The following is a 23,692-nucleotide window of genomic DNA, read 5'->3' as shown; positions in this document are numbered from 1 at the left end:
CCAGTCAGTGAATTGGAGTTTTGTTACTGAGTGGTGTATTTACGGCTGCTTCTGTTACTTTCCCAGGAGGACTGCGGGACGAGAGGGCAGCAAACACGGATAGGGATGGGTATCGTTTAGGTTTTATCCGATACCGGTGCCAAACTGGTACTTTTGAAACGGTGCCGGTGCTTAAACGGTGCTCGAACCGGTGCTTAAAGAATGGAAAACACAAACTTGGTCCAAAAACCTCTCATGTTCAGCTGGTTTTTTTTTTTTTTTGTTTGTTTTTTTAAAGATAACAATGTTAGTCTTTTCTGCAGCTATGGGGCATATATGGTATCACTCTTGGCTGGAAGCAGCTTAAACAATGGAAAAAACACAAACTTTGTCCAAAAACCTCTCATGTTTAACTGTTTTCCACTTTTTCTTTGGTCATTTTAGCCTTTTTGTCCAGGGTGAAGGGAGTATCTGCCATCAAACAAGAAGACAGCCGCATGTAGCTATGATGGTGTTTGCTAGTTCACCTTACATGCATTAATGTAATAACGTGGTTAGCCTACTCAACGTAAATTACACACCAACAACATTAAGCTACTCACGCAGAGAAGAACGGCTGCTGCTGCATCATCATCCTCATCATTTCTGCTACACTGGCAGGGCTAGGGGCCAGGACTCTCCTCTTCGGGTTTTTGGGGGATGTTGCTAACTCCGGGTCGATAACAGGCACCACACCCGCAGTAGATGTGCTCGGTGTGAGGTCTCGCAGCAAGCTATCAAATACGGTGCATTTCTCGGCTTTTAAAAAACGCTATGCGTCGCCAGGTGTTTCATCAGATTTGAGGTGTTACCTCCTTTGACAGTATCACAGTATCAGCTTAAAGCACTTGTTGCAGCTGCTGAGTTTGCATCTTTTGCTGTGAAGTACAGCCAGACTTTGACCGCTTCGCCTTGGACATTTTTAATCTGTAGCTCTGCTCTAAAAGAACGTACGTACCTGGACCCGCCTACTATCCTCGGAAATGTAAAATGATTGGCTAGAATCTAAAGTGTATCATTCCATACCAGTTGGTGGCGGTAATGCACCTTTCAGCTGTTTGCCAACCGCCAATACAAATGTAAGGAAGAAGAAAGTGTATCACAGCTCAGGAAAAAAAGCACCAAAATAAAGCACTGAAATGTGCGCTGCTTTTCGGTCTGGTTACTACCGTTTATGTCAGAACCGGTGCCATCATGGCACTGGATACCGGTACCCATCCCTAAACACGGACCACACTAACGCTAAGGAGTGGAGACACAGCACTGACACTGGATGAAGACACGAACGGGAGTCCGGGACACAAGGGGATTTATTGTTGTTTACTTCACCACCTTGTAAATAAACACTGTCTGCACTGAAGAGTCCGGCGTTTGGGTCCTGTTTCCCCACCTCCCCATGGTCTGCCATGCAGGCCATGACATATACAGTATATATATAGTGACGCACATTCTTATATTTGTACATATATTTATTCTCATAATTCTCATATTCCTATTCTTATATTTGTCTTTGTTTATATGTTTCTTGTATTTTGCACCTCTGTTGCTTGTGAAGCCTGCACACACATGTGCTGTACCAGTGTCCCAGCACTGTACTGCCACTGGGATGTACTTGCCTGGATGATTGAGCACGCTGTTTTGTCTGAAAGAGCCACTGATGGCTGTTTCCCCGTGTTTGGTGCGACAGCTGAGTGTTGTTCCTGTGTGTAGGACAGGTCTGGCACCTTGCATTTAAAGGGAGGGACAATCGTCACGGTACAACAACCAGCTCATGCAGCAGGCATGTGACTCTGACACAGCTTCAACCCTGAGCAGCACCAGCATGGCCGGCTCACTACCTCGTAAGTACATCTACAAGTTTATTCTGATTTACTGTTCAGACAAACTTTTTATAATAAGTCAGAAACTGAGAAACTGCAGAGCTGCCTGTTTACCTGAGCTGTGATGAGTCATTCCTGTGACCTGAGTCTCTCTTTAATCTCTGTTGCTTTTTAACGTTTTGTTTCAAACACCAACACCTGAGTTCTTTGTGGTTCATGCAGTGGTGAGAACAGGTCTGTGTTACACAGGGTTGCAGGCACACCAACCACAGCCTGTCATTTGTCTTCTTAATAAACCGCGAGAGACTAAAGAGACAAATCAATAACTCAAGCTTCATCCCTGAGTGTATACACTAGCTCGACGAGCTTCCACAGACGGTGACTGTGAACTGTGCTCAGAGGTGTCTGCAGAACCGACTCGACAACAGAAACGGACTCTAAATGATTTCCTGTAGATGATCAGAGTAATGCTGTTCTGCCAGTTTGACTGTGACTTCTCAGTGTCGAACTAATTGTGGTTAGTTTTTTTTATGACAGTGATAGTTTGGATTGATGTGATGTTTCAGTTCAGGTGATTTCCAGTTTGATTTCAGTCAAGTTTTCTCTGCCCTCAGTAATGTTACCTGTGCTTTCTTCCACACCTGCTGCACTCATCTCAGTATATATACACCCTCATTAACTTCTATCCGGTCGTTAAGTGATGACGTGACGAATCCTACTTCCGGGCCTAAAGTAGTCTGTTTAATATGCTTTTGTGTTGTTAACATGTTTAATGTTTTGTATTTTCTTCTATTTAATCTCAAAAAGCTCCTAAAACAGTCAGTGATCACTGTTGACCTCCCTCGGCTTTTATTACCGCTAATCATTTATTTAAGCTCAGTTTTTAAAGCCTTAGGATGTAGCTACAGCCCAGCCCATGCAGCAGTATATGAATGACTAACCTCGTATTGCGGATGGATTATCTCAGTTCGTTCTCCTGGCTGAAGTTTGGTCCTTTTACAGCATCCTGCCATGCGATTACATTTGTTCCTGACCACCGAGAACACTCACGTTAACTTTTATCGAGGGGAAAAAAAGTTAGCTTGTTTATATTATGCTAACATAGCTGTGTCGCTAGCGGTCACGTAGCACATCATTATATACCAGCTAGCCAAACTTCAGTAACCCTACAAACGTCACTGCTGTTTAGTTTTCTGTCTTCATTTATGTTGGAAGTGATAACAGAGCTGTACGTTTTAATTTGTTTCCAAAACCCCGCAGTCAGGACATGCTATATTGTATTTAGATAGAAGCTAGCGAGCTAACTTCCTGCTAACTTCTAACTCCGTTAAATGTCATAAATTCCGTTTTCATGGATGTTAAACTCAGTTGTTACACCTGGTAGAGCAGAACGCTGATCATTTTATTAAAGATGAAAGACTTTAGACAGTTTTTTCAACTCTCAGTAATGCCACAGTGATCGTTTGATATATGGACCTGCAGTGGAGTTTAGGCCCAGACACGGCTAGTGACATCAGACTGAACGACCAGATAGGTTTATATATAACCACAGAATAATGTTTGCAGGTTTAGGTGAAATTATATAAATATGTCCCCAGCTTAACGATGACGGAGGAAACCTGGTCTTGTTAGGAGAGACGGCATCCATCCCACTTTGGATGGAGCAGCTCTCATTTCTAGAAATATGGACAATTTTATTAAACCCCTCAAAATATGACTATCCAGAGTTGGGACCAGGAAGCAGAGTTGCAGTCTTACACGCCTCTCTGCAGCTTCTCTCCTCCTGCTACCCCCAAAAACCCATCTCCATAGAGACTGTGTCTGCTTCCAAACAGACAAAAAACAAACTAAAAACCAGCAACAAACAACTTAAACATAAACAATTACAAAGAAAGGACAATACAGTATCCACATCTGAACCAAAGAGTGAAACAGTGAAATGTGGATTATTAAATATTAGGTCTCTCTCCTCCAAGCCTCTGTTAGTACATGACTTAATAATTGATCAATTCAAAATCCTGCTCCTCACATACAAGGTCTTAAATAATCAGGCCCCATCTTATCTTAATGACCTTGTAGTACCATATCACCCTATTAGAGCACTTCGCTCTCGCTCTGCAGGCCTACTTGTTGTTCCTAGAGTATTTAAAAGTAGAATGGGAGGCAGAGCCTTCAGTTTTCAGGCCCCTCTTCTGTGGAACCAGCTTCCAGTTTGGATTCAGGAGACAGACACTATCTCTACTTTCAAGATTAGGCTTCAAACTTTCCTTTTTGCTAAAGCATATAGTTAGGGCTGGACCAGGTGACCCTGAATCCTCCCTTAGTTATGCTGCAATAGATGTAGGCTGCCGGGGGATTCCCATGATGCACTGGGTGTTTCTTCTTCACTCACTGTGTGTCTAAACACCTTTAATGCTTTACAGTAAAAAGCAACTGTTTTGGGGATTTACCCCTCAGCCTGACACAGCTCAGAGACACCACTGTGTGGGAAAGAAACACAACAGTTCCACAATCAAACGGTACATTTAACCTCAGTTCATGTCACCAAAGTTTATGAAGTGGTGAAGCATGAACTCCTGTCTCTATAGATACGTGCGGGGAGCTTCTTGCAGCTTCTTCATGTTGGCCTGTGGATGCTCAGGTATCTCTTATTCTACGGTCTGACTCACGCCTCAGTCCGGATCACCGTCCCTCTCTTTGAGAACACTCAGACACACTTATCCACTCTGAATGACATGCTGATGTCCTCGCTGTAGATCCTGCTGATCAACACGTTGATGCCTCGCTCACTCCTGACACACAGCGTGATGTCATCCATGTACAGGAGGAAGCAGAAGGTCAGTCTCATGTTTATATTTTACTGTTCCACATGATGACTGAGAACTCCCACTAATAATGACAGCCATCTCTTTAACTTCCACAGCAGATGCAGAGGACCTTCACCTCAGGATGGTGCTTGTTGGGAGAACAGGAGTTGGGAAGAGTGCATCAGGAAACACCATCTTGGGAAGAAAAGCCTTTAAATCGACATCCTCTTTTGCTTCAGTGACGTCAGAGTGTCAGAAGGAAACAGGAGAGGTGGAAGGACAGACGCTGGCTGTCGTCGATACTCCGGGCCTGTTTGACATCACCGTGTCTGAGTTGGAGGTGAAGGAACAGTTTGTTAGATGCATCTCCTTTGTTGCTCCTGGTCCTCATGTGTTCCTGATCGTCATCCAGATTGGCAGATTCACCAAAGAAGAGCAAGAAACGGTGAAAATCCTGCAGGAGATCTTTGGAAAAGAAGCTGCAGATTATACTATGGTGCTGTTCACACATGGAGATGATGTGGACAATGAAGCGAACATAGACACATTAATAAATGGAAATCAGCGTCTGCATGGCTTCATCAGTCAGTGTGGTGGAGGATATCATGTTTTTAAGAACAGAAGTGAGGATGTCTCTCAGGTCAGGGAGCTGCTGGAGAAGATCAACACCATGGTTCAGAGCAACGGAGGAAAATGTTACACCAACGAGATGCTGCAGGAGGCTGAGAGAGCCGTCAGAGAGACTGAACGAATTCAGAGGGAAGAAACAGAGATGGTGGAAGAAGCAGGAGGTGCAGGAGGACAGGAAGAGAAGAAGAAGAAGTTCCTGAAGAGTGTGGGTATCGGAGCGGGTGCTGGAAGTGCGCTGGGTCCAGTGGGAGCAGCACTGGGAGCGGCAGTGGGAGCTGCTGTTGCAGCAGCGAAAGAGAACAAATGTGTCATACTGTGACATGAAAAGCAATTTTAATGTTATCATCATCATTAGTTACTGATCATCTGACCTGTAAGAAATTATTTTCATTCACAACCATCAGTCGGTCATATTATGGATTAAAATTATATTGTGGATAATTTGACAGCTGCCAAACTGCACCTGACTCCCTGAATATCAGTATCCAACACATTTTGTTCCCGTGTAATAAAAATAAAATGTTTCTTTGTAAATAAAAAGCTCAGTGAAATCCAGAGTGGATCTGTGGCAGGATGTCAGCTGTGCAACAAGCCCAGCTGTGAAATTCCCTCACAAATACATATTTCACAGTCACCTGTTAAAGTCATCGAAGAGGAAGTGATTGGGACTGACAGCAACTCAGCTGTGAAGTGGTCGGCCACGTAAATCACGAGCAGGTGAGGCGCAGAGTGAGCGTAGGTCACCAGCTTTCTGCAGAGCCAATCACGACGGACCTCCAAACTTCAGATCAGCTTCATGGAATGAGTTTCCATGGTGACCAGAGCACTACATCCGAACACCAAGCGTAGACCAAAACATTGGATGCAGTAGTCTTGCTGTAAACTGCCTGATGTACTTCTTCGTTGTGGTCACTTCCTAATTGGATCAAATTATTTGCTCTTGACAAAAACGTTCAAAAACGCATCATCAGTCCTCTAAGTCCATATTCTAATTGTTTAAGTCTTCTTGGGTCAGTGATGTTAGTATTCAGATTGTTACACAAAGTAAAGTAATATGCATTAGCTGCTACTTTTCCTAGAAATACTGCCGTATGTTACTTGCCTCATCTTTACCAGTTTACAGTATAAACCTGAGGCTCCAGTGCCACTCCAACACAAATCCCTACCCTAATGAGGACACACATTGTTACTTTTAATTTTTACATATCAACCCAAAGCAAAGATAAACACCAATCCAAACAGACTTTAAAATGGTCGCCACGGTGATTCTGGTGTAAAATAATGAGCATGTAGAAATGGAGGCTGCAGCCTGGCTGCTCGTCAGCCTGTTGAAGTTGTCGGATTATAATATTATTTTATGCCATGTTAGACCCCTAATTAAAGATTGTGAATTATTGTGTAGTTTTAGTTTGCATCATTCTCCTGAATTAGAAGAAGGTGATAACTATTACATTTGTTAAACTGATCTGCATTACATTAGACTGCTGATTTATTGTGAATGAATGATATTGTTTTATGATGCATTATACTGCTGAGTTATAAGAAATACTGTTCACAGAAAGTCATCGCCTTATTTGTCTGATTAGAAGAGAACAGAGCATACTGCCCCATCTCAGCAGGAGCAGATAAACAGGGAGCCAAGGTCGTAGCTTAGGCGCTGTGAGAGAAAGAATGTGAATGTTTAGGCTGTTATGATGAGGTGGGGGCCACTAGAGGCTATAAGAGTTTGATCAAGGCTCCACCATTTAGAGATCTGATGCTGTCTGCTGTATGGTGTCCATCTCCCACGCGTGATCATTAAAATCATTGTTTGACCCAACCCGGCCGGACCAGTGTGGTTATTTTGGTTTTCCTCTTGTCTCCAATACTTTGAATCCGTAACAATACAAATACACTGAACTGAATTGACAGTATGCAGATTTAGGGATGTAGTGACCGTTGGACACTGTCTGTGCATTTCAGGCAGAGATACAAGACGCTGCCTCAGTGATCCACCTCAGCAGGATCTACAGCGAGGATATCACGATGTCATACAGAGTGGGTAAGTGTGGGCGAATAGCTGCAAAGAGAGCGACAGTGATCTGGACTGCAGGGGTGGATCTACCAGTGGCACGATACAGGACATACAATTAAATAGAAACACGACCTTTTTGTAAATAAAGAGATTTTAATACATTCTTCACTCTGTGGTCTGCTGCTGGAAAGAGATGCGTTGGGTCAGTGAAACAGTATCAATGGAAACAGAACCTCAAACAGCCGAAGAACGACATCAATGCAGAGCTGTGGCTTCTGAGGTATCTGGAGTATTTTCTGCTTCCCTGTAAAACTCCAGGAATGCAGGAACTCCAAGCTTACAGGAACCTACAGTCAAACTGGCTGAACAGGATCAAAAGATTTCACCTGAGCTCAGTTTCACTCATCAGGTAAAGGCTGTGGACCGCAGTGAGCATCAATCAGTAAAAACAGTAGAGTTTGTACTTTACTGTCTGTGTGGTTTCTTCATGTCAGAACACCAACAGCTGCTCATTGTTGGGTTGTGACCTTTCAACATGAACACCTGTAACTTCATGTTGTCAGGTCTGACACCAACCACAGGTTTTCTCAGCAGGAACAATCAAAGCCTTCGTTTTCCTGCAGACTGTGTAAAATAAACCTGTTTCCAGCTCTGCGTGGTAGGGCTGGCTATCGACGTCAACTTCTGTGTTCAATTTGATCGAATTCAGACTCAGATGGTCAGAAATATTCATTCATTTATCAGTACTTATCCATATTTAATATCCACATATTAAACCGAAGCTGACCCTGCGAGACTTCATCAGAGGTGTGAGCGTCACAGCAGAGGCCTTTGTGTCAAAGGACGATCAAACAGACGAACATGAAGCAGATGTTCTGGCTTTTTATAGCAAATAACCTTAAAATGTTCTGCAGTAGAACAAAAACTGAAGCAAACCATGAATCAACACGTGAACATGACCTGATGCTGCTGAAGCAGAGTTACAGAGGTTTGATTACAGACACAGCTGAGCGTTTGTAAAAGTTCACGTTTCCTCAGTGCTGAACAGCTGAAATGAGGCTTCCCTGTCGGAGGACGAAGAGCCGAGCACAGCAGCAGACTGGTGCATAATGAGCAGAGAACAATGCAGAAAACAGAGATTTGATGGTAAACTGGTCTGTGAGTGCAGACAGAGCCGTGCAGGAAGTGGGATTTTATCGTGCTGGAAGCAGAACAGCCAAAGTCAGAGTGAATTCATGACGATGTTCATCATCATCCTCTTTTGCTGCTGCTTCAGTGAGTTTTGGTCAGATTGATGAAACCTGCAGCATCAGAGTCAGTGAGCTGTCAGCTTGTAGCCCTGACGGCGTGTCCGTGCCGTCACACAGGACAGAAATAACCAATCACAGTGCAGTTTAACATGTAGCTCTTGGTGTGTTTGTTTACTTTTTATCTAGATTGTATTTTATGATAGAAAGTTTGTCTAAACAGTAAATCAAAAGTTTTAAATGTACTTACGAGCTTTGGTGCCGGCCATGTTTGTGCTGCTCAGGATTAAAAGCTTACAAGCTGGCTGTAGTTAAACCTTTACCTAGACCCAGCAGTCTTAGCTAATTATAGGCCAATCTCCAACCTTCCTTTATATCAAACATCCTTGAAAGAGTAGTTGTCAAACAGCTAACAGATCATCTGCAGAGGAATGGTTTATTTGAAGAGTTTCAGTCAGGTTTCAGAGCTCATCACAGCACAGAAACAGCTTTAGTGAAGGTTACAAATGATCTTCTTATGGCCTCTGACAGTGGACTCATCTCTGTGCTTGTCCTGCTAGACCTCAGTGCAGCGTTCGATACTGTTGACCATAATATATTATGGTGACTTGAGCTTTGGCTAGTGGAAATCCGACAGCTGTCGGATCCACTTTTGGTCTGCGTGTTTTTTATTGTTTTTGTCACTTTTATTGAACGACGCTGACTCTCTACTGACCTACGATCATGAAACTCTGTGAAATATTCAACAGCACAGAGAATTTGAAAGGACTAGCGTTGATGGACAGGACGTTTTTCCACCTCTGCTACTATATGGGGTACTGGATCACCTGGATTACAGCCCTACCCCATCTCATAAGAAGAAGCGCTTTAAACGTTGGAGAAAACGCAGCGGGCTGTGAGTGAAATTGAAATTATATTTAGCTCTTTCATCTGGCAGAAACAGAACAGTTTCGCAATGCACTCTGGCGGAAATCCGACCTTTGCACTGGCGTTTCGTCTCTCGTCGCTTCCTGGAACCTATTGCCACCCGGCTGGTACCTGCTGTCGACTCGGCTGAGGAGATCCAGCGTCCCCGCCTTCTCTTACCTCATCTTCGCTGCGGTGGAGCGAATCCGCTGAGCGAATCCGGCCATTGAAACAGGTTCCCTGGATGGCTGTCACCGGTCTGATGGACCTTACCAGGATTGCTCTGGTTAACGCTAAGTCGTTAGCAAATAAAACGTTCATATTGAAGGATTTCTTCACTTCTCATAATCTGGATTTCCTCTGTGTGACAGAAACCTGGCTAAGTGACGGTGAGTTAAGCGCTTTCTCAGAACTATCACCGTCAAACTGTTCGTATGTTAACTCACCGAGGACTACGGGCCGAGGCGGAGGAGTGGCCACAGTTTACAAAAATACTTTTCACTGTCGCCAACTGTCACCTGTCACTTTCTCCAGTTTCGAACTGAATATGTTTGAGCTTGGTAGCAGTCATCCTGTTCTTTGTGCGGTTTTTCTGCTCTTGACGAAGGCGGTCGCACTTTTCTCTCCTCCTCTCCCTTATCTTCCCTGCTTATGTCCTTGTCTAGTCTCGTGTTTTTTATTACTTTTCCCTGGAACATTCTCTCTCAGTCTGTTCTCTAAAACCTAAAAGAGGAATTATGGATTGGATCAACTGGTCTCTAAATGCAATCGACACCCTTTCTCAACAAGAAGTCTGGGCTTGGTGAGCCTGAGTGCTGAAGATATCTACCTATTCTGAACCATGGTAACAGGGTTCTTGCTGATCTGAGCTGGCTTGGCCCTGACTTATCGAAGAATTAAGAAAGCGGAACCGGCTGTTCAAACCCCCACAAGGCTGCCCGCTGGGATTGAAACGATGGGAGAGGTGTGAGTTTCTCAAAATGGGCTCATTGAGTGCAGCACGGAGAAGATCTTGGAGAAGCTGCTGTGAATACTCAGAATAAGATCTCTGAGTGCAGACTGGATACATCTCGGGGAGGCTCACTGTCGTGAGTTCTCACAATCGGCTCCTTGAGCACAAGAAATGACAACATCACAGAACGCAAGTATAGCGAAGCTCGCGGCTCTCCAACGGGAGATTGAGACCAGTGTTGGACTGTAGAACTGCTTTGAAATTCTCGTGAGTTGTTTGCACTAAAGTAAAAAGCACCATCACTTCATGCAGATACCCTCTCAGCACCAGCTGCAAGGCTGGAGCTGAACAAAACACCCTGATAACGACTGTGTTGAGTCTGTTCTTCCCACTCCATGCAAGCCCACCTGGGTTGGCTGGAAGACTGTTTACTTAGCCTGGCAGGGTGAAGGACACTGTCTCAGCTGAACTATGGACACACACACACATATACACTGATATGCACACACTAATCCCCCCTCCCCTTCCAAACGCCTTCGACGCTTATTCCCCTCCGATGCTGACGGTGGATCAAGGAGACCAGCGCACGCAGTCCCGGATGTGCTGTCTTTATTGGCTGTCTCTCACCCTTTACCCCCCCCCTGCTGCTTGTCATGTGTTTCTTTGGTGTTTTTTCTGTTCTCAAACTGATCTCCCTGTTGGAGCTCAGTCTGGGGGGAGTTATTTTTTCTCCTTATCTTTCCTCATGTGGTGCATTTTCCATGTTATACCTCTCTGACCTGTCTTCCCCATGTGATGTTTGTGTCATGTATGTATGGTCGGAGGGTAAGATGGCGCCACCATTGCGTGCAATAGGTCGGCAGCCTTATGAAAGTGGCATTTCTGGTAAAAAAACTACATTTTCCGTGAAAATGACGTCACTTCCGGTTTCGGGCAGGTAATGGTGGACATGCGATAATGACACCCGGTTACGCCAATCGGAGGTCACTAAAATCAATATTGAATCGGTGTGCAACTTTGCCAAAACAATGTGGGACTCTGTAGTTTTCTCTGGTCCCCTCCCCAATCAGACCAGGAGTGACATGTTTAGCCGCATGTTCTCCTTAAATTGCTGGCTGTCTGAGTGGTGTCCCAGAAACGATGTGGGCTTCATAGATAATTGGCAAACCTTCTGGAGGAAACCTGGTCTTGTTAGGAGAGACGGCATCCATCCCACTTTGCATGGAGCAGCTCTCATTTCTAGAAATATCGACAAATTTATTAAACCTCCCAAAATATAAAAATAAATAAATAAATAAAATAACTGTCTTTACTCAAGGAGCTCCACATCTGGGTCCATTCAAACCCTGAGACCATGTGCACAGGGTGAATCTGCTCTCATCTGTGAACAGCACTGGGTGGTGGACCTGTCAGTTCTGACAAATAGAGGATATTGGGCCCTCAAGTCACCCTCATGAAGTCTGTTTCTGATTGGTTGGTTAGAAAAGGACTACTGGAGGTCATTTTGCAGTGTAATCCTGCTCCTCCTTGTGCAGATATTGGTCCTGTTGATCAGTTGAGGGTCTTTTATGGCTCTGTGCAGTCAGAGTAATGGACAGTGTCTCAGTCTCATTGTCCTGGATTTTTGACCAAGCATTTTGAGGTGGTTTTCTTGGACTCAAAGTTTTGTTTTTGGATTTCAAAGATGGTTTGAAGTGCATGCTCTACATTATTTTGTTCTGAGTTCAGTATTCGCTAGTGCTTCTCAGTTTTTTAATATATATATATCTATATATTTCTAGTTCACGGGTTCCTTTTGTGTGCAAGTCTCAGTGATTTGTCCTGAGCGTCCCTTTGTTTAGCCCTTCTTGTCTTCGTTTGTGTTTTGCCTGCTGTCAGTGTCAAGTACTTACATGCCATCCTGAGGAGTTGGACTACCTGTTAAACCTCTGTACCACCTCATGCCAATGCAAGAAAAAAAAGTCAAGGAAGCAAAAAGAAACAACAACAGTGACATCAAAGACCTGAAATCAGTTTAATGTCACCCTCTGTGTCTCTGTGACCTGTTTTTACAATTAGATTTACAGAAATCACAAATGCAAAGTATGAAAGGAGTAGAATAATTTCTGTACATGAGAAATCAAGGAAAAATGTTTTCCCACTAATAAAAGTGACATTAAATACATACATACACATTGAGATCAGGAGCACTGCAGACTCCCAAAGTTAGAGGTCACTAATAATGAGGATCATCAGCTCACACACTGAGTACTCCCACAAAAACTCAAATCGTGAGTAAATACCAACAGGTTTCACAGTATACCACATTCTCCTTGTTTCGCTGCCACGACTGCAACTGCCACTCCTGCTCCCAGCGCTGATCCCACTGGTCCTAATATGAATCCAACACCTGCTCCTATCCCAGCAGCCTTCAGGAACTTCGCCCGTCTTCTCGCTTCTTCTTCTCCCATGTCTGGATTTTCTCTCTGAAGTCGTTTCACCTCTTCTCTGATGGCTCTCTCAGCTTCCTGCAGCATGTCATTGGTGTAGTATGTTGCTCCGTTTCTCTGAACCATGGTGTTGATCTTCTCCAGCAGCTCTTTGACCTGAGAGCGATCCTCACTCTTGTTGTTAAAAACATGATATCTTCCTCCACACTGATTGATGAAGCGATGCAGAGGCCGATTTGCACTGATTGAGCTGTGGATGTCGACTCCATTTTGCAGGTTGTCTCCATACGTGAACAAGACCATAATATAACGTGCTGCATCTTCTCCAAACATCTTCTGAAGAATTTTAATCGTTTCTTCTTCTTCGCTTGTGAATCTGGTCGACTGGATCACAACCAGAAACACGTGAGGACCGGGAGCAGCAAAGGTGATGCATCTAACAATCTGTGTAACCACCTGATCCACAGACAGGGTGGTGTCAAACAGACCTGGAGTATCAACTACAGTCAGTGTATGACCATCCACCTGGGCTGTTTCTTGCTGACACTCCAACGTTACAGAAGAAAAAGAAGAAAAAGACTGAAAAGCTTCTCTTCCTAAGATGGTGTTTCCCGCTGCACTCTTCCCTACTCCAGCTTTCCCAAGCAGCACCATCCTCAGGTGGAGGTTCTTTGCATCTGTTGAAGACGATAAATAGATAAGGTTAGTTGTTCTTCCTGAGGCAGCTCATCACAGTCGGACAGTGTGGACTTCAGCTTTGACCATGGCAGATTAGTGTCTCTGTGGCTGTTTCTGGTGCATCATTATACATGATTCTGAATATTAAGTATGTTTTAATGGTTAAACACAGAATAGTCATGATTTATATGTGATTTTGCTGATAGTCACTGATCAGAATATTATCGGGTGTAAGTTTAACCAATATAAAAAATAAGAAAATATCCATCGGCCATCTTTTGGTGCTCGTTTCAGGCTGGGTCACGGGAGCAGCAGCATTAGCAGAGAAGCCTAGACCTTCCTCACCCCAGCCACCTCCTGCAGCTTGTCCAGGGGGACACCAAGGCATTCCCAGGCCAGCCGAGGTCTCCCCCAGGACCTCTTCCCTGTGGGACATGCCCATGTCCTAGTCAGATGTCCAACATACCTCAACTGGCTTGTTGGACATCACCTGATGAAGCCAACAGAACCACATTATGTGCGAAAAGCACAGATGAGGTTCTGAGACCACCCAAGTGGAGGCCTTCTGCTGCTTGGCTACTCTTCGAAATCCTGTCCATAAAAATTCTGAAGAGAACTGGTGACGAAGAGCAGCCCTGGCAGAGTCCAACAACCACCAGTAACTAATCCAAGCTCTTGCAATGGTTGTATAAGGATCGACAGCCCATATTCCTGAAGCACCTCCCACAGACCACTCTGAGGGATGCAGCTGAATGCCTGCTCCAAGTCCACAAAAACATGTAGACTGGTTGGACAAACAAACCTGAGGTTTGACTAACAGACGGACTCTCCTTTACAGCACCCAGGCACAGACTTTCCTGGGGAAGTTGAGGAGTGTGATCCCCCTATAGTTTCCCCCTTCTTAAAGATGGGAACCACCACCCCCACAACATCCAGAGGGTTCAGGAACTGAGGGCAAACCTCATCCACCCAGGGGCCCTACCACCAAGGAGTCATTTAACTGCTTCAGTGACCTTACCCCACCAATGATTGGTGAGCCGTTCCCCTTGTCCCCAGATTCTGCTTCCTCTATCGGACATACCAGTGGGATTAAGGCGGTCCTCGAAGTATTCCTTTCACCACAAGGCAATTTCCTCAGTCAAAGTCAACAGCAACCTGCACTATATGGTGCCATGTGCACTTATGGACGCCCTTGCATTCGAACATGGTCTTTGTAATGGACAAACTGAGGTTTGCACAGACGTCCAGTAACAGAGCACCACTGGGGTTCTGGATCCAGGCCTCACTGTCATTGCCCACACGAGTGTTGAAGGCTCCGAGTAGGACACCTGGGGACATCTCCCATAAAGAGAACATAAGCAGAAAATGACTACAAACCATAATAAATCCCTTTGATGTCTGAATGCATTCAGTGTTGTGAAATAAAAGCTTCCCTCAAAAGTAAAAACTAACAAGCCTGTTTTGAACATGTAAAAGGAGTAAAAGACAATATACGACAGATATCTGAAGATTCAACAGAAAATAAAAAAGAATATTTATTTTATGTCCAAAACAGTCACCCTGTTCGTTGGTGTGATAGGAAGGATTACATCTGATTGGTTTTTGCTTCAGGGATCTACATTTGGCACAGTTACACAGAAAAACCTCATTTGTTTTGTAAATGAGATTTCAGCCCATTTTCTGATTGGTGCCGTATTAATAAGCTGATTTAAACCGTTTAAATGTCCAGTCCCCACATCTACATTTTCTGCATACTGATTAGTTTGCTCTTTTCTTCCATGTTGTGCAGTTTCCAGTCTTTTTTTCCTATGTACATTACAGACGCTGAGTAAAAATCCAAATCTTACAATCATGGTAAAATGACAGTACACAGTTTCACTTTTAGGGTTTTACATATCAGGAGATAATTTCATGTTTAGGTTGTCCCAGTTTAGTTCTAGTTAGTTTTGCCTCAGTGTCCATCTGCCTTTTGTTTTTTTTTTACCAGCCTCTGATAAACAGCTCGCTGTTCGTTAAGTCATAGCTTTGCCTCCTTCTGGGTCCACACCTGTAACTCCACACAGTCTGCAGCATCTGTCTCTGACAGCAGTGATGATTCAGTGATTCATGCAAAGCGGTCTAAGCTCTGCAGCAGCTCGGTTTGTTTTACAGCTGTTCTGTCGGAGATTTGCTGCTGTGCTTGGATCTTTGTCCTGTTGATGACAGTTTGGTCCAAGCTTTAGATGTAGGACAGACATCCACTCAAAGCCCAAATCATCGTCCTTCCAGTGCCGTGCCCACAGTTCGTATGAGGTGTTTGGTTTCCTCCAAACGTGCTGCTGCTCATGATGGAGGAAACCCAAGATCCATGTTGGTCTTGCAACCTTTCCAAACCAGCTGCACTTGTTCAGTCTGTTTGTAATTGTGCTGTCGTGCAGCTCTTGGGTGTTCCTGTAAGCTTTGAACACGCTGACCTCTGGTTGAGTTTGCTGGATGTCCATGTTCAACATCAGAAAAATGCTAAACCCTTCCATCGTCGTACCAACAAGGAAGAGAACGCTAACCACAAACTGGCTGAGCAGGTTCAAAATAAATCTCCTAAATCAGTTTGTCATGAAGTCACCGCTGCAGACACCAACCACGGTCTTTCATGGTTTGGTTCCTGCAAGCCATGTAAAAGAAATCTGTTTCCAGCACTGCATGGAGCACATGTTTCAGGATTTTGAGCTTCAAACAAACGTTTCACAATAAAAACAACAGCAGGACGAGAGACATAGACACAGGACACAGAAATATCCAATCACAGTTCAGTTTAGCACGTAGGTCTTTTAAAACTTTTTATCATTTATTATATAACGTTTGTCTAATCAGTAAATCAGGATAAAAGTTGTGAATGTACTTACGAGCTAGTGTGCCGGCCATGTTTGTTAAAAGCTTTGCACCTTCCTGCTGCTGCTCTGCACTGTACCGACGGGACCGGTCCTTCCTTTAATACAACTGTAATGCAACAACAACACTTAGTTAAAGATGCTGCAGGGCAGGTTCCAAACCCGCTGTCATTGGCCAGCCACACAGTGATGTCACAGCCTAAACAACCTGCAGTCCCAGAATGACGCTGAGCCTGAGATTTCTCCATTAGAGGAAATCTTACCCTGGTCTAGTATCAGACAGACAGCAACAAGACAAAGCAACAAGGTGACATATACCAGTTTATAAACTGTGTTGATCAGCCAGTAAAACCAGAGTCATGATAAACAAGATATACGAGTGTTTTTTCCTCAATAGTTTCACGTTTACTGTCTAAGGACAGCGAGACCGCTCTGCTTATGAGCAACAAAAAAAGTCAAAAATAAAACAGCTCGTTCATGTTGGTGGAAAAATGCACCATGTGGACCAATCAAAAAATGATATGGCAACATGACATTTGGTTGTTTAGGAAGAGGCGGAAGTTTTAGGAGAGAGAGAGAGTTTTGAGATGTGAGAGATTTGTGACGTTTAGCGTGTTTGGAGTGTGTAGTTAATGTGCTGTCTTGTGTAGTTAGTGTGTAGTGTTGTGGATAGTTTTGTGTTGTGTGTCAGAACATTGGGGCGACTGCTGTCTCCAGGTAGAAACAGCAGTGACACACCTGCTGCTGTCAGACCTGCAGGTATCAGGCTGTGATGTTTCCTTTATAGTGGACAGAAATATTTGCAGTGGCACAAATAATTTGTGGCATCTTATTGAAGAACAGCTGATTGTTCTGTAAATAGTTTGAAATGGTTATTTAAAAAAGGGTAAAAGGTAAATGGCTGCAAGTAACTTTGTTGTTCGCAAAACGTGTGCATATAAATTAAAACTGACAATTTATATTTGCATGTAAAGTTATGAAATATGATCATTAAACATGTTTGTGGTTGTTACAGTAAAAAAACAACTTTTTCTACTCAGATTTTATGTTCTTTGACTGATTTTAGATCAGTTGTGTTAATACAGTCTGTCACAATGAAAACATGACTGTAAATTCAGACACGTGAGGTTAAACGAGGGTTAGGGTCTAACCCAGAGGGTTAAACTTTTTTTTTTAAGTAACGCAATAGTTACTTTTCAAGTAATTAATTACTTTTAGAATCTTGTGACTCAGTTACTAACTCGGTTACTTTTTTGAAGAAGTAACTAGTAACTATAATTAATTACTTTTTCAGAGTAACTTGCCCAACACTGCTGATTTCACACTGAGGTGCAGCGCTGTAAACTTGCAACTGCTGAAGCAAATAAATCTTTTAAACGACACGTTTCTCGTGTTCCTCCAGAGAGAAAAAAACACGTCACTTTGCTTCGGCATGAAGCAACAACGAAACCGCTGCCAGATCCCAAATATGAACAGACCGTAATGCTCAGGCAGAAAACCCCAGGTCTGTTATAAGAGCTCAGGCGTGGAGTCACCTCCGTGTATTCTGGGAAACTGCTGGTTACATTAGTATAGTGCAGGTTATATAGATGTTGAGGATCTGTTTGATAACCAGACTCATTTATTATCATGTTAATAAATATTTAGGCTGTGACATCACTGTGTAACTGGAATAACAAGATTGTCTTTACCAGCATTTTCTTTGTCATTGTTTGTTATCTTATTATTATTAATGTTATTACTCTGGAATCTTTGTTTTGCTGCAGTTGACAGAAACTGTCATTGGCCTCTCATCAATCTGTCATGGATGAGAAGTGAAACGTCTTCAAGTAACTCAAAGAAGTCCAGGCGCTTTTCTTTGCAAGCTCCTTTGACTACGATGATCTGGATGACTGAGAACCTTCACAGACAGTTTCTCTCTGGAATCTGCAGCATCTAAGTGTTGTTGTGACAGCAGGAGTGTTGTTGTTTCATGCTGTGGAATTACAACCAGGAACTCATTTTTGGTTCACAGCCAGGGTTAAATATCCCCTAACACTGACATGTTGGGACTGCAGGTTATTTACACTGTGTTGTTGATGAACCAATGAAAGCTCTCTTCTCTCTGCAGTCTGCCCTGCAGCAACTCTAACAAGTGCCTGAGCGTTAAAGTGACGGCGTCCTCGGGGTACAGCACAGAGCAGCAGCAGGAAGCTGTCGGTGCAAAGCTTTGTAATCCTGAGCAGCACAAACATGGCCGGCACCAAAGCTCGTAAGTACATTTAAAACTTTTGATTTACTGTTTAGACCAACTTTCTATCATAAAATACAATCTAGATAAAAAGTAAAAAACAAACCAAGAGCTACATGTTAAACTGAACTGTGATTGGTTATTTCTGTGTCCTGTGTGACGGCACGGACACGCCGTCGGGGCTACAAGCTGACAGCTCACTGACTCTGATGCTGCAGGTTTCATCAATCTGACCAAAACTCACTGAAGCAGCAGCAAAAGAGGATGATGATGAACATCGTCATGAATTCACTCTGACTTTGGCTGTTCTGCTTCCAGCACGATAAAATCCCACTTCCTGCACGGCTCTGTCTGCACTCACAGACCAGTTTACCATCAAATCTCTGTTTTCTGCATTGTTCTCTGCTCATTATGCACCAGTCTGCTGCTGTGCTCGGCTCTTCGTCCTCCGACAGGGAAGCCTCATTTCAGCTGTTCAGCACTGAGGAAACGTGAACTTTTACAAACGCTCAGCTGTGTCTGTAATCAAACCTCTGTAACTCTGCTTCAGCAGCATCAGCTCATGTTCACGTGTTGATTCATGGTTTGCTTCAGTTTTTGTTCTACTGCAGAACATTTTAAGGTTATTTGCTATAAAAAGCCAGAACATCTGCTTCATGTTCGTCTGTTTGATCGTCCTTTGACACAAAGGCCTCTGCTGTGACGCTCACACCTCTGATGAAGTCTCGCAGTGTCAGCTTCGGTTTAATATGTGGATATTAAATATGGATAAGTGCTGATAAATGAATGAATATTTCTGACCATCTGAGTCTGAATTCGATCAAATTGAACACAGAAGTCGACGTCGACAGCCAGCCCTACCACGCAGAGCTGGAAACAGGTTTATTTTACACAGTCTGCAGGAAAACGAAGGCTTTGATTGTTCCTGCTGAGAAAACCTGTGGTTGGTGTCAGACCTGACAACATGAAGTTACAGGTGTTCATGTTGAAAGTCACAACCCAACAATGAGCAGCTGTTGGTGTTCTGACATGAAGAAACCACACAGACAGTAAAGTACAAACTCTACTGTTTTTACTGATTGATGCTCACTGCGGTCCACAGCCTTTACCTGATGAGTGAAACTGAGCTCAGGTGAAATCTTTTGATCCTGTTCAGCCAGTTTGACTGTAGGTTCCTGTAAGCTTGGAGTTCCTGCATTCCCTGGAGTTTTACAGGAAAGCAGAAAATACTCCAGATACCTCAGAAGCCACAGCTCTGCATTGATGTCGTTCTTCGGCTGTTTGAGGTTCTGTTTCCATTGATACTGTTTCACTGACCCAACGCATCTCTTTCCAGCAGCAGACCACAGAGTGAAGAATGTATTAAAATCTCTTTTATTTACAAAAAGGTCATGTTTCTATTTAATTGTATGTCCTGTATCGTGCCACTGGTAGATCCACCCCTGCAGTCCAGATCACTGTCGCTCTCTTTGCAGCTATTCGCCCACACGTACCCACTCTGTATGACATCATGATATCCTCGCTGTAGATCCTGCTGAGGTGGATCACTGAGGCAGCGTCTTGTATCTCTGCCTGAAATGCACAGACAGTGTCCAACGGTCACTACATCCCTAAATCTGCATACTGTCAATTCAGTTCAGTGTATTTGTATATAGCCAAATCACAACAACAGTCGGCTTTATATTGTGAGAGCACATCAACAGCTGGATCCGCTGGAAGAGTGGTGTCATGGATCTGGGTCATGTGACCCAACCTTTTAGTTCATGGTGTTTTTTGGCCTGTAGTAAAATTTGGGTTTTCTATTTTTTGAGTATCGTGTTCTCTTTATTGTTTAGTTATATTTCCATTTCCTGTTGTCCTGTCGTGATGTCACATCTCCCCTTCCTGTGTGTGGTGATGTCACGTCTCCCCTTCCTGTGTGTGGTGATGTCACGTCTCCCCTTCCTGCGTGTCGGCCATCCTGAGTGAGGGGAGGGAGCAGGACACTGACACGCTGCTGGAGAACGCCTGTGTGATGACCTGTGTGATGACCTGTGTGATGACCTGGGAGTCCCACTAACGCTGTCTGTTTATGTTCTCCAGGAGATGCAGTGAGAGATGAGTTCCCACACCTGAGGATTGTGCTTGTTGGGAAAACTGGAGTTGGGAAGAGTGCATCAGGAAACACCATCTTAGGAAGAACAGCCTTTGAGTCTGTAACTTCTTTTTCTTCATCAGTAATTGGGTGTCGCAAAGTAACAGGGCAGGTGGATGGTCACATCGTGGATGTAGTTGACACTCCGGGTCTGTTTGACACCCTACTGACTCAGGAGCAGGTGAAGACGGAGATCGTTAAATGCGTCTCCTTTATTGCTCCCGGTCCTCACGTGTTCCTGGTTGTGATCCAGATCGGCAGGTTTACAAAAGCAGAAGAAGAAACGATGAAAATCCTTCAGAAGATATTTGGAGTGGATGCAGGCTGTTACACCATAGTCTTGTTCACGTATGGAGACAACCTGCCAAACACAATCGACATCGACAAATCAATCAGTGGAAATCGGCCTCTGCATCGCTTCATCAATCAGTGCGGAGGAAGATATCATGTTTTTAACAACAAGAGTGAGGATCGCTCTCAGGTCAAAGAGCTGCTGGAGAAGATCAACACCATGGTTCAGACAAATGGAGCAACATACTACACCAATGACATGCTGCAGGAAGCTGAGAGAGCCATCAGAGAGGAGATGGAACGACTTCAGAGAGAAAATCCAGACATGGGAGAAGAAGAAGCGAGAAGTCGGGCACAGACGAAGAACAAGATCCTGAGGGCTGCTGGGATAGGAGCGGGCCTCGGGAGCATTTTGGGTCCAGTGGGAGCAGCACTGGGAGCAGCACTGGGAGCAGCAGTCGTAGCAGCAAAGGAGAAAAAATGTGCCACACAATAAAATAAAGAACGTTTGATCACATTTTGATAATTATTGGTCATTAATGGCACACACAAGACCTGTTAGTCCACGGTAATTTATCATATTGTGTAATACGTCATCTAAGAGCTGTATAACATGAGCCTGTATACACACGATCTCCTGAACATCTTTGGTTCCTGGGTAACGAGCTTTTTCCTCCATTGCTTAAATAAAACATTTTCCTGAATTTTCTATATTTAACACAAACCTTTGATCCATCTGACTCATGCTGGTCCAGGTCTCAGGGACAGAGTCTGGTCTGTACAGAGACTGCCACACCTCTCTATCCCAGCTACATCCTCCTGATGGTCTGGAGGAAAAGCTGCAGCATCCCCAAGCTAGCTGAGATGGACTTCCATGACCTCCTCCCAGTCGGACATGCCCAGACCTTAGAGAGCAGGCTGGATTAGCAGCAGCTTTGCTCAGGACGAGCTCGGAGGTTCTGACATGGTCTCCAGTCACAAACTGATTAAAAATAAAATACTGTTCACAAATGCAATGTTTGAAAACAATATTTTCTTTAACTTTAAAGTAAAATAAATACTTACACTTAAATGATGCAAATATCAATAAATGTTGGTATATAATGTGTTCAGGTGTTTATAAACATTGTTATCATCTGTATTACTGTGATTACTTCATAAACACACTCTGTGCAGTAAACCTGTGAGACAGTGTTTTCCTCCTTCCTCATTTTATTTTTCATATTTAGCAGACAAGCATTTTTCAGACCGTCAAACAAACTATCAGCACTGTTTCCTCCATGTGTGGATAACTGTGGTTCCCACTGTGGTTCTCTGGAGTGCCACAGCCTGAGGAACGTTCCTGTAACCCCGACCACACCTGTGCTTCAGCAGGTGTGGCAGTAATCGGGCGTGGGTGTGGCAGAGAAACTGAACTCTTCAGAAACTGTCATATTTTTCACTGTAGTTTCTTAGTCTTCCCTGAGAACTTGAAAGACGAATCAGCAGCACATTCTCACACAGGGCCAGGTACATTTGGATTACCTTTCACTTTAATAAACGAAAAGATTGTTTAAAAACTGATGGTTGTTTTTTTGTTTTTCTTGAACATGCTAAAATAATACAACAACAAGTCTCAGGAGCCTGAAAAGAAAAGCGTCTGGACTTCTTTAAGTTACTTGAAGACGTTTCACCTTCATCCGAGAAGCTTCTTCAGTTCTAAGGTCAAATGGTGGAGAGTCCCAGATTTAAACCTAGTGGGAGTTTCCCCCCACAGAGGGACAAAAGGACCCCCTGATGATCCTCTAATCGCCTGAGCCAAGGTGTGGAACTGGGTGTGGGTCCCAATCAGCCAGAGTTTCAGGTGAGCTCATTGTGAAGCCTGGCCCCACCTTATCATGTGATTTCCTGAGGTCAGATGTCCCAGGGTGTGAGTGGGCGTTAAGGCGTCTGGGGAGGATCTCAAAACTGGATTATAGATGGCAGAGAGTTGGTGTCGTAAGCCCCGCCCTCTGTTCAAAGATGGTCGCTCACAGTGGACATAGATGCTTCTTTCACTCCTCTTTCAAACCATCTGTCCTCTCTGTCCAACATGTGAACATTGGCATCCTGAAAGAGTGACCTTTGACCTTTAGATGCAGATGGACAGCTGAGTCTTGTCCTGTGGAGGTGGCTCTTCTGTGTTGTGCCATGCGCTTGTGAAGTGGCTGTTTGGTCTCTGCGATGTAGAGGTCTGGGCATTCCTCGCTGCTGTACAGCAAACACCACATTGTTAAGTCTGTGTTTTGGAGTTTTGTGGGAGTCAAAGAGGAGGTACTGGTCCGTGTGTGTGGGCTTCAGGTAAACTTCAGTGTGGAGGTTTCCATTCTCTTCACAGTCCAGGAATGGCAAACCAGGGAAGACAGAAAGGATAGGTTTGCCATTTAGGCTGAGAGGTGAAACTTCTTCAAGAAACTTAAAGAAGTTCAGACGCTTCTCTTTCCAAGCTCCTTAGACTACAATGACCTGAATGACTGAGAACCTTCACAGACAATATAACAACAACAGAGAACAGAAAAAAACACAATCAAAACACACACGAGGAGAACAGAGATCAGATTCCTAAAAATAACTGAACATGTTCAGAAATGTCAGAGTGACACAGAAGAAGAAACACATACCAGCTCCCCGTGTTCACAGCACTGATCCAG

General features: G+C 44.0%; 3 protein-coding genes across 3 annotated transcripts; 2 read left to right on the top strand and 1 right to left on the bottom strand.

The window, feature by feature from the left end:
* Positions 1-1,550: 1,550 nt before the first annotated feature.
* On the top strand, positions 1,551-7,113 carry LOC146510678 (GTPase IMAP family member 7-like). Its single transcript, XM_085175069.1, has 3 exons — positions 1,551-1,859; positions 4,595-4,675; positions 4,762-7,113. The coding sequence occupies exons 1-3, from the start codon at positions 1,790-1,792 to the stop codon at positions 5,592-5,594; spliced, it is 984 nt and encodes a 327-aa protein (XP_085031195.1). The 5' UTR covers positions 1,551-1,789; the 3' UTR covers positions 5,595-7,113.
* A 5,069-nt stretch (positions 7,114-12,182) lies between these two features.
* On the bottom strand, positions 12,183-19,561 carry LOC146510677 (GTPase IMAP family member 7-like). Its single transcript, XM_085175084.1, has 2 exons — positions 16,384-19,561; positions 12,183-13,500 (listed from the first exon to the last, which is right to left on the bottom strand). The coding sequence occupies exons 1-2, from the start codon at positions 16,400-16,402 to the stop codon at positions 12,686-12,688; spliced, it is 834 nt and encodes a 277-aa protein (XP_085031210.1). The 5' UTR covers positions 16,403-19,561; the 3' UTR covers positions 12,183-12,685.
* Positions 18,491-22,561, top strand: LOC146510676 (GTPase IMAP family member 7-like). The gene is made up of 2 exons (XM_085175083.1): positions 18,491-18,619; positions 20,681-22,561. Exons 1-2 carry the CDS (start codon positions 18,601-18,603, stop codon positions 21,517-21,519), a joined length of 858 nt encoding a protein of 285 aa, XP_085031209.1. The 5' UTR covers positions 18,491-18,600; the 3' UTR covers positions 21,520-22,561.
* Positions 22,562-23,692: the final 1,131 nt, after the last annotated feature.

Source organism: Neolamprologus multifasciatus, chromosome 10, assembly GCF_963576455.1.
Source record: "Neolamprologus multifasciatus chromosome 10, fNeoMul1.2, whole genome shotgun sequence".
Taxonomy (NCBI): domain Eukaryota; kingdom Metazoa; phylum Chordata; class Actinopteri; order Cichliformes; family Cichlidae; genus Neolamprologus; species Neolamprologus multifasciatus.
The sequence above is the reverse complement of the archived record's forward strand: the minus strand, read 5'-3'. Positions and strand labels throughout refer to the sequence as shown.